This window comes from Hyperolius riggenbachi, chromosome 10, assembly GCF_040937935.1.
Source record: "Hyperolius riggenbachi isolate aHypRig1 chromosome 10, aHypRig1.pri, whole genome shotgun sequence".
Taxonomy (NCBI): Eukaryota; Metazoa; Chordata; class Amphibia; order Anura; family Hyperoliidae; genus Hyperolius; species Hyperolius riggenbachi.
The window spans coordinates 201,049,810-201,060,543 of NC_090655.1; the positions used below are offsets into that span (position 1 = coordinate 201,049,810).

The 10,734-nt window shown below is 43.4% G+C and overlaps 1 protein-coding gene across 1 annotated transcript in view; it reads right to left on the minus strand.

Moving 5' to 3' along the window:
• Nucleotides 1-10,291, minus strand: part of LOC137534229 (transmembrane protein 176B-like) — a 38,774-nt gene extending 28,483 nt beyond the window's left edge. The window contains exons 1-4 of the mRNA XM_068255635.1: nucleotides 10,112-10,291; nucleotides 9,694-9,911; nucleotides 8,082-8,195; nucleotides 2,373-2,429 (exon numbers count right to left, since the gene is read on the minus strand). Coding sequence (XP_068111736.1) covers nucleotides 2,373-2,429; nucleotides 8,082-8,195; nucleotides 9,694-9,900 — 378 coding nt within the window. The 5' untranslated portion in view covers nucleotides 9,901-9,911; nucleotides 10,112-10,291. The remainder of the gene's footprint in view (nucleotides 1-2,372; nucleotides 2,430-8,081; nucleotides 8,196-9,693; nucleotides 9,912-10,111) is intronic.
• Between the last annotated feature and the right edge of the window lie 443 nt (nucleotides 10,292-10,734).

The following is a 10,734-nucleotide window of genomic DNA, read 5'->3' on the forward strand; positions in this document are numbered from 1 at the left end:
AGATGTTTGAAAGCACTTTAGGCCTGCAATTTAGCATTCAATGGGCTTGATTCACAAAGCGGTGCTAACTGTTAGCACGCCTGTGAAAACCCCCTTAGCACTTCCAAACAAGCTTTTCGCGCGTAAAACTTTACGCGCGCACTGCACAGAGCGCAGGGCGCTCCGTGCGAAGTGCCCATTAAAGCCTAAGGGACATAAAACTTTGCGCGCGCAAAGTTAGCACGCAATCTGATTGAGAAATCCGGTGCTAACCTACTTAGCACCCTGGTTAGCAAGTCTAAAGACTTTAGACGCACTAAGTAGGTTAGCACCACTTTGTGAATCAAGCCCCATGTGATTTCTGCCCTTAAAACGCTGCTTTGCGTCAAATCCAGATTTTTCCCCGGGACTTTTGGTGTCTATCCCACTCCGCCACCTGGAGGTCCAGGTGTTAGACCCCTTGAAACATGTTTTCCATCACTTTTCTGGCCAGCATAAGTGTTTCTAGTTTTCAAAGTTCGTCTCCCCATTGAAGTCTATTGCGGTTCGCGAACGTTCGCGCGAACCGAACCTTCCGCGGAAGTTCGCGAACGGGGTTCGTGAACCGAAAATTTGAGGTTCGCGACATCTCTAGTTTCAGACATTTGGCTGTGTTTTTCAAGCAAGCGGGACAGGCAGCCTATTGGGCCAATCAAAGTGGATCATGTCCTTTAAAATGACTGAACCCACAGGGGCACAGGGAAGGACAAGTGGAGCGGGTGTAAAGTAGAGCAGCAGCGTGTGCGCTCCGGTGAGTGATGTTAATTACACTGCCAGTAGCATGTGTAACATGCAGACCGATTAAATAGCGAGAGTAACAGGAGGTTACTCGCACTATTATGTTAGTGAATCAACCGGTATTGTTGAGCACACTTCCGGTGCCCTTTTAGCATCAAATACAATTTGTTTGCATGCATGTGAGCTCCCTAACTCAAAGGGGCACCTCCTTTCTAGCTATATATTTGTATGCTTTGTACAATGTGTAGAACGTATTTAGAATGTTATTGCTATATCCATCATTGACCTATCTTACTGTCCTAACTGGAGGCATGACAAATCTCTTCAACACAGACACACACAAATTTATATTTAAAGGGGCACTACAGCGAAAAACTGTAAAATTTAAAATATGTACAAACATATACAAATTAGAGGTACATTTTTTCCAGAGTAAAATGAGCCATATATTACTTTTCTCCTATGTTGCTGTCACTTACAGTAGGTAGTAGAAATCTGACAGAAGTGACAGGTTTTGGACTAGCCCATCTCTTTCTAGGGGATTCTCAGAGATATATAGTATTTATTTTCAAAAGCACTTAGTGAATGGCAGTTGCTCTGTCCAACTGCCAAAAAAACTGTGTAGGGAGCAGGGAAGCTGGCCTACATCATTGTTTAAATCCTTTTTTGGGAATATATTTAAAAAGAATAAAAGCCTTGCTGAGAATCCCCTATGAAGAGATGGACTAGTCCAAAACCTGTCACTTCTGTCAGATTTCTACTACCTACTGTAAGTGACAGCAGCATAGGAGAAAAGTAATTTATGGCTCATTTTACTCTGGAAAAAAGTACTTATTTGTATATGTTTGCACATATTTTAAATTTTACAATTTTTCGCTGTAGTGCCCCTTTAATTGTATATCCCTCACCACCAAATGTTAGGTTGCGGTTTCACATTTTCTGTCCTTAGGACAACCAGAGTTCATGTTAAGAAATGGAAATCTTCAGAACAGGAAGTGGGGGAGGGGATTTTTTTTTCAGTGGGAACATGGGCTGGGGGAATAAACAAAAATGAGAAAGAAGGAAAAAGTTTCCTACTCTATCTATAACTGAATGAAATTATTTATCTTGAACTGGTTTATAAGGGCCCATTCACACTTGAGCGTTTTACCGGCGATTTCGGCAAAACGCTCAAACACTAGCGCTTTTCAAAGCGCTAGGGTAATACAAGTCTATGGGTTCATTCTCATTTGGGCGATTTGCGCTAATCGCAGCAAATCGCCCCAAAATGCTAAACGCAAACGTGTAGCCTGCACCATTTTTAGGCGATTTCCCGGCGATCACGTTTTAGTGCTATAGAAGTGCAAAACGCGATCACTAAAAAATCGCCAGGTGTAAATAGTAATTTTTTGGGCGTTAATCGTCAAAAAAACGCCAGAGCAAAACGCTAGCAAAATCACTAGCGTTTTGCGATCAGCAAGTGTGAATTGGCCCTAATACTGAATTTTCTTGTGTGTGAAACAGACAGTCATGTGGAAGTTTTCATAGAACAAGATTTTTTACTTCCAATACATTCGTGTTTTTTGAAACGAAAATGGCATATAGAGTATATGTAAATCTATACGCAGACCACTTACCCAGAGTGCACTGGGATATTTGTAGGTCACAACATTCAGCAATCCACAGGCCATAAACTGCAAGATAGGAAGTAATATTAGGAAAATTAAAACAATAAAAATGATACTGCTTTTCTCCCAGAAGACACAGGGGCCTTTTACACTGGCGCGATGCTGCATTTTACGCAGCCAAATGCCAGGGCAATAAGTTTATGAGGCATATCACCCTACACACAACGCAGTACATCAGAAGTCCCTGATCTGAAGTGAGCATGTACCTACTTACCGTGCGACTCCTGCAACTACCTGCGGCGGCGTGAGGCAAACCGTCATGTGAGTCTATGGCGACGCATTTTAAAATGACAACCACAAGTTTCACCCGTTGTGCATGCGCAGAAGCATATTTTAACAATACACTCCCGTGCATGTCATCGATTCGGTCACAGGAAGTGAGTGCTAGAGAGCATCACTTCCTGTATGGTCTGGTGCCAGACGGGGATTACCACGTATTAACACAGTAATCCCCAAAGTTTCGTTTTTGGTGGTGCGTTGCGGTCCCCAAACCGCTCCGCTACCGCAGAGATGCAGTGTGAAACCGGCCTCAAAGCACTGTGTGGACTGTTGCAAATAGTCAATCATGTAGAGATACATTTTATAAGGGGAAGTTGGATAGAAGAATTGAGGATTAGAGATAATGTGGAGATAATGATAGTATTTACTACAACTAGGTCTCATCACCCACAATATAATCACAGCCCTCCATCCATTGCTTTTATAATCAGCATGCTTAGATATTGCTATATTTCTTAAACATTTTATTTATAATTACTGACAAATCTGCAAAGATTTTAGTACTGCCAGTGGGGCCAAGAGGCAGTTACAACAGTCTCATACACAAATGGCAGTTACAACGATTTCATACACTGACGCCATACCATAGGCACTCAAGATGGTGGTCACATACGGATTTGAAGCACAAAGCTGATCTAGAGAATGTGAGCATTGTACAAACCACGCGATGCAATCTCACACAGGTAGCAATGAAACACCGAAGCAGTACATTTGGGCGCTTGCAGCAAGTGGACTAATTGTGCACCGTCATAGACGCCAATGTATTTTATTGGTATTTGGGCACCGGAGCGGAAGTTTGGGCATCCAGTAAATTAGACAGGCTAAACTCTCTAAATACATACAGGGTGCATTTCTCTATGTTTTCCTTCTGCTCTATGCAAGAGTTCACTTTAAGAGAGGGCAGAGCATCTAAGACAAAAATAAAAATAAATAATGACTGTCAGGCAACTGAGCATTTTTACTGTAAATACTGCCCATTGCTACAGACATACAGCTGAAGGCTGAACACTTGTGTAAACACATGACTCAACATACAAAGAAGCAGTGGAGTGTTGTACTGTGTTAGCCATCAGTAAATGCAAGAAGTTTTGAATCATGATGATACCATTTATTAGCTAACTTAAAAGAAAAGTAGTAAGCTTTTGGCTATGAAGCCTTCCTCAGACTGATTCCTGTATACTGACAAAAACTTAGAATATAACTTATATACACTGGATGTGAAACCTTCTTGATGTTGTTATTAAGTCATCCAATGACTTTTATTGCAGAACTATGTATTTCCTTTTTTTTATGTCCAGTGTAAATAAGCTGCCATTTACAGGGCTTCTACCGGGACAACGAAAAGGTGGAGGAAGACGGCGTGGGAGCGTTTGGTGCGGTGGGGGCTGGAGGAAGCCCCTGGTATGTGTAAATCTTTAATAACTATTCGTCTCAGGTTCCCTTTAAATGATATGCTAAATTTAGACTTTTACTATTAGCATAAAATCTGGGGAGGGGCCATATAGTGAGGTTTAACCACTTCAGCCTACAGGGTTGCATTTTTTTTGCATCTGAGCAACTTTCACCTCCCATTCATTTTCCAATAACTTTATCACTACTTGGCGCAATGAATGGATCTATCTTGTTTTTTCTGTGGGTGATACATTTTGCTGAAAATTAATTTATTCTAAATCAATTTTAACAGGAATATTAAGAAAGAAATGGAACAAAATTATTATTTCTCAGCTTTTGGCCATTATAGTTTGAAATTCATACATGCTACCATAATTAAAACCCATGTACTTTATTTGCCAATTTGTCCCGCTTATTACACCATTTAAATGATGTCCCTATCACAATGTATGGCGCCGATATTTTATTTGGAAGTAAAAGTGCAATTTTTCAATTTGTGTCCATCACTATTTACAAGCCCATAATTTAAAAAATATATATTAATACACTCCTTTGACATGCATATTTATAAAGTTCAGCCCCTTAGGTAACTATTTATGGTTTTTTTTTTATTACTGTAAAAAAAATGTTTTAAATTAAACATTGTATGTGAGTAATTTTTGGTGTGGGAGGTAATCAGTTATTTTTTAATGTGAAAAAGTGTTTGTGTATTGTAAAATGTATGTGGGTGTAGATTTACTATTTGGCCACAAGATGGCCACAGTCAAATAGTCCTGGGAGTGATCGAGCTCGCTCCCAGGAAGAAGATTGAAGCAGGGTAACTTTTTGAAATGCAGAAAGGCTGCAGCGTCTGGAGAGACGCTGTCGGCTTTTCTCTGGGGGGTCCGATCAGTGAAAGGGATCTATAATCCCTTTCACTGTTCGCTGGGTTAACGGCCGGTAGTGGGAGCGCGCACGGGGGGCCGCAGGAGTGCGCGCACCTAACTGGACGAAAAATTTTCTCCAGTTAGGCTGAAGTGGTTAAAGGGAGTCTGAAGCGAAGTATTAAAAAACAAGCAAACAGATATCTAAGGAGGGGTAAGGCTCTTGGTGCTATAGAGCCTTTCTGTTCCTCTCCTCATCCCGGGGTTCTTTCACTCGCTCCCCGTTAGCAGTCTCTGACCGATGGGTCGGAGACTGCTCTCTTCTGCTTTGGGTGGGCTTTGGAAGTCTTGGGCCACTCCATACTGCGCATGCGCGAAAGCCTTCTCTCATGCAATTGCGTGCGCACTACAGAGCCTCCCATCTTTGGGAGCACCCGGACTTACGAAGCCTACTGCGGCGGGAGATTTAAATGGAAGGGCCTGCAGGGGAACGAGGGGATGAGGATAGGAACGGGATGGCTCTGTAGGACCAAGAGCCTTCCCTGTCCTTAAAGTGGATCCGAGATAAACTTTTACTCATTGCATAATTGTGTTCCTTTCGTATAGTTTATAGGGCATTCCTCAAACCAAATACCTTTTTTGTTTTGTTTTAATACTCTAATTCCCTATAAACTAAACAAGGCTCGCCCACAGCTTTTTAGAGTGCCTTGGCACTCAGTCCCAGGTAACAAGGGCTTATGGGAGCTCAGTCTGGGCAGGAGGAGGTTACTAGCCAGAGTTATCAGAGGCAGATGAGGGGGGGGGGGAGGGAGGGAGGAGGAGAGGGGACTGAATTTGTCACATTACACACAGGCAAGCTGATCTCCAGCCCTCAGCCTGTGACAAACAGAACATGACTGCCCTCATTGTATCACAGGAATAACTAATCATAAACTATTGAAGCTGTTTGCAGCTAGATTTGCTGTGTAAACTATCTACACTTTAGATACAATATATAGACAAGTTACTTTTTATAGTTAGTTTTTCATCTCGGATCCACTTCTGTTTTTTTTTTTCCAGTAAGGTTTTAGTAAGGATTCCCTTTAAAGCATTCACCCCAAGGCAGGGATGTCCAACTCCAGTCCTCGAGGGCCAGATCCATACCAGTGTTTAGGCTGGACAGGGAAATGGAGAGATGTGTTCTACTTGATGAGCCACACCTTTCCTGATTCAGTCCCATCAATCAATTTGAGTTGTGCCAAAAATATGTGAGGACCTCGGCCCTTAAAGATTGGAGATAGACATACCTGCCCTAAGTGTATGTAATCTTCCGACCTCAATAGTATACATGCAATGTAAAAGCACATGGGGCAGGTGTTGTACAGATAGAAAACAAACAAAATAAGGGCTTGTTTCCACTAGGGGTGATTTTCTGCACACGTATTGAAACGGGTAAATTGCAGCCTATTGAAATCAAAAAGCAGAAGTCAGCAGCATTGTTTGGCGTTACACATGTGAATCCACATAGCTCTGCATGGCACGGCTAGAGATATTCAAATGTGTACTCACATCAGACCAAGTCCTGGGTCTGTCATGGAGATGCCGGCACAAGTGGAAACTGGCCATGCCAGAAGCACAGGAGAGAACAGGGTACGGAACAATTGAGAGAGTTCATAGTCTGTCCTGAAAGATTACTAAAAAACACCTTTTCTGTACCTGCAAAGTGAGTCGTATCAAGAGTTTAAATGCAGTTCCTTAAATGGTAACTCTAACCAGCGAAAAAAATTTAGATGCTAACCTCAGTAGGGGAAGCCTGGCTCTGGTTAGGCCTCCTACACTAAACTGGGACCCTCTAAAACTATATTTAATGTTAAAAATTGCTCAAGGCTGTGCTCCCCTCCATGCACAACTGGCTCAGTGGTACTGCGCAGGTACGAACCCAGTAGTATCTGCACGGTGCGGCCACGCTTGTTCACAGAAGTGAGCCTAGCGGCAAAGATGAAGAGGGTCCTGGCCAGCAGCGGAGTGGTTGTGGAGGATTGAGGAAGCCTTTGGGAGCATCCAGAGGCTTCTCCCTACTGACGTATCAAACTTTCTTTTTTAAAGGATACCCGAGTTGAACCTAAAGTGTCCTCTTTTACTTACACAGTCTTATAGGTCCTGGGCTGGGCAGTCCTCTTACTGTAACTGCTGTGCCGCCCGGTAAAGTGCATGACTAAGCTAAGTCACGCACTTCTGCGCATGCGCTAGCCCGGCAGTGTACCTCTTTGATTGTGCTCCCATGGACAGTCAAGAGTCTTAACATACTGCATATGCACACAATGTAGGGGGCATGATCAAGAAGGCACGCAACTGGGCCAGTGCATGCGCAGTGGTGCGCAAATTAGCTAACCTGTGTACTTACTGGGCTGAACAGCTGATCAAAGAAGAGGAGCAAGAGGGTAGCCCAGGGCCAGGACCTACAAGACTACTGGGGATGGAAGAAGCCCCAGGTAAGTACAAGGGAACACTTTAGGTTTAACTCGGGTATCCTTTCAAGTTGCAGGTCTGCTTTAAAGGACAACTGACCTGAGAAGGATATGGTGGCTGCCATATTTATTTCCTTTTAAACAATACCAGTTGCCTGGCTGTTCTGCTGATCTTCTGCCTCTAGCACCTTTAGCCATAGACCCTGAACAAGCATGCAGATTGGATATTTGACTGAAGTGTGACTGAATTTGTCACATGATTGTTTCAGGTGTGCGAGTCAGACACTACTGAGGCATGAAAGATCAGCATGCCTGCCAGGCAACTGGTATTATTTAAATGGAAATAAATATGGCAGCCTCCATATACCTCTTAGACCAGGTGTCCTTTAAGGCATTCCTGCTGTGTTAAAGATTGGCAGGCTCCCCCTGGCAGAACATTATATTGTTCCTCAGGATGACTCACCATTTTTGCAGCTCAGAGAAAATGTTCAATACGTCTATCTTTAGATAGATATATGAAAAATGTTGTGCTTACTCAATGAAGCGTTCGATGAAGCGTCATAAAAGTCTCCTTTGTATCTAAAAATCTGTTTAGTAATTACAGTGCATAAAAAGTCACATGTGTAGGTTTCTTGCTCTTGCTTACATTAGTTTATTTGGCCATACATGACACTTACCGGAAATCCCAGCCAAAAGTGAACCCCTGCATATGCGATTGTCAGGCTTGGAAAAGTAACAGCAAGTATGGTGGACAGGGTGACACATATGCAGCCCAAAGTGATGAAGGAGGCCTAAAGCAAAATAAATACAATATATACCATTATTATTTACATAAACCTGTATAAAACAATTGCAGTAGCGGCCAACAGTGGGTATGCTATTTTGCTGCTCTCCCATTTTAAATACAGAATAGTTCCTCATTCTCAACAGCAAGATCCTTTAATCCATTAGCAGCTTCAATTATTAGAGTTTTGTCATTTGGGATAAGTGCACTGCATTTGACTTCAGTCGGCAGAACTGTTGTGCTGTAAATTCTTTGGAATGCTTTGATCTCTCTCTGCAGAGCAGAGGATCTAGAAACTGAAAGCAGCTATTGTCTCACACTGCCCCCTGGTGACAAGTGGCCATGTATACACATTTATTCAAATTTATTTTTGCTGTGTTACATCATAAACTGGCAAAATAATGTACATCACAAACGCTTCATACCGATAAAGGTGCTAAATATACGATCTTTGCAGGGTCCAGATGCTTGACGGCCGTTTCACACTATGCGCTTCTATGGGGGCTGGATCCTGGTTACAGCCTCCGTAGAAGTGCATAGCATGAAACGGCTGTCAGGTATCTCTGCCCTGCACCGAAACCAGCGGATTCACCATGAGCTATCTGGTTCCGTAGTCCTAGTCCAAGCCCTATTTAATGGGGCCATACTGACAGCATGTTGTAAAATGTCACTATCATGCTTAGTGTTTATAGTTCTGCATAATTTGTGAAGATGGCAACATGACTCTGTCTCCATCTACTATATCATAAGTACATAAATTGACAGGGATTGGACCTAGTATTGACCTTTGCAGGACCCCAACGCTGAAGCATGGTACACACATCCAATTTTTATTAACCAATGACTGGCCAACTCCATGCAGAATGAGAGTCAACAGATTTTGAATTTTATGAACAGGTTGTGTAGGTAAGCTCTCATACCATATGAAAGTGGTAAAATTGGTCGGTGATTGGCTAGTCAAAGTTGGATGTGTGCACCAGGCTTAAAGGAGTTATCAGGGAAAATACTCAAAATGAGCTTTACTCACCTGGGGCTTTCTCCAGCCCCTTGCAGCCGACTGTCCTACGCCGACCGCTTCGCCCCTCGCTGCTGTTCCGCTCTCGCCGCTCGGTATTCAGGCCGACCGCGGGGCATTACTGCGGCTGTGCAAATTGCCGCTGTCAATTGTGGCCACGTGGGCCGTGGCGGACTGTGCAGGCGCAGAACTACTGCCGGGGGTAGTTACAAGAGAAAGGAGCAGCCGGTGAGGAATAGGTAGGTAGGTATAATTACACACACACGGCCCATCTCAGGTTCCCTTTAACCAGTTCCCTGTCCCTGTACACACAGCATCCTCCTAGTCCCATGTCATGCTTTGCAATGCACAAAGGGGACAAGTAAATCTAGTCTCACCTTGTTCAGTGTACCGTATTTTTCGGACTATAAGACACACTTAGGTTTAGAGGGCCAAAAACAAGAAAAAATATACTAATTTAAGTGAAATGAAAAACACGCAGTATAGTTACCCCAACTCCCAAGGCTATTCCGGAACCAGTCTGTCTGGCTGGTTTGCTCTCTCCGTTTGCTTTCTTCACTACTTTAACCGTCTTTATAGCATCCAGCATGCAATCCAGGAAGGAGCGCTGATTGATGTTGATATTGATAACCGTTCCTTCAGGCGTCTCACAGGAGATCTTTCCGCCCTCAGTATTCACAGTGCTAAGTGCCACCATCTTGTATGGACCTAGGATCAATAAAACAAAGTAAAAAAAAAAAAAAATATATATATATATATATATATATATATATATATATGCATGTAGGGAGTGGTCTACGGAATCAGACATGTTTATTTCTATTGTGTTTATGTCCATTGAAATGCTGGATGTCTTTTTAAAGCAAACCTGTAAAGAAATAAAGGTAAAATATAAAATGGATACTTACCAAAGTAGTGGTAATTCTGGATGCTCCAGAAATATGTCCTCTCTTCTTTTGGGGCCACACTTTTGTCTGTGAATGGATAAAAAAAAGCTGTGCACAAGCGGCTTTGTGCTACTGCACAGGCCTTACTCTCAGGGGTGTTGCTTGCCAAAAAGATCAGTGACACGTGCCCTGGATCTTTTTTTGGGGTGCCCTGGATGTCCCCCAGTCAGCTGTGGTGCCTCAATGGTGGGCATGCTGGGAGCTGTGGTGCTTTGGGGGGTATGCTGGGTGCTGTGGTTCCTCTGTCAGCATACTGAGTACTGTGGTGCCAAGCTTGGGGGTCCCAAGCTGTGGTGCCAAGCTTGGGGGTTGTGACCCTTATGGGGTCATGCAGAGAGTTGTGGTTGTTCTATGGGGGCATGCTGGGAGTTGTGATGCCTGAATGGGAGGCCTATAGGAGCATGGGAGGTGGTCCAATAGAAGGTGAAAAGTGCCCCTGATCTCTTAGGATCCTAGCAACGCCCCTGAAGTACTCGTGCATGCACAGTATGGCCGCACTTCTACGCGGACGGGAGTGCGGGCATGGAAGCATATCAGACCGACTCTTGTCAGATAAATTCAGAGAGACCCTGTGCAGGAATGGT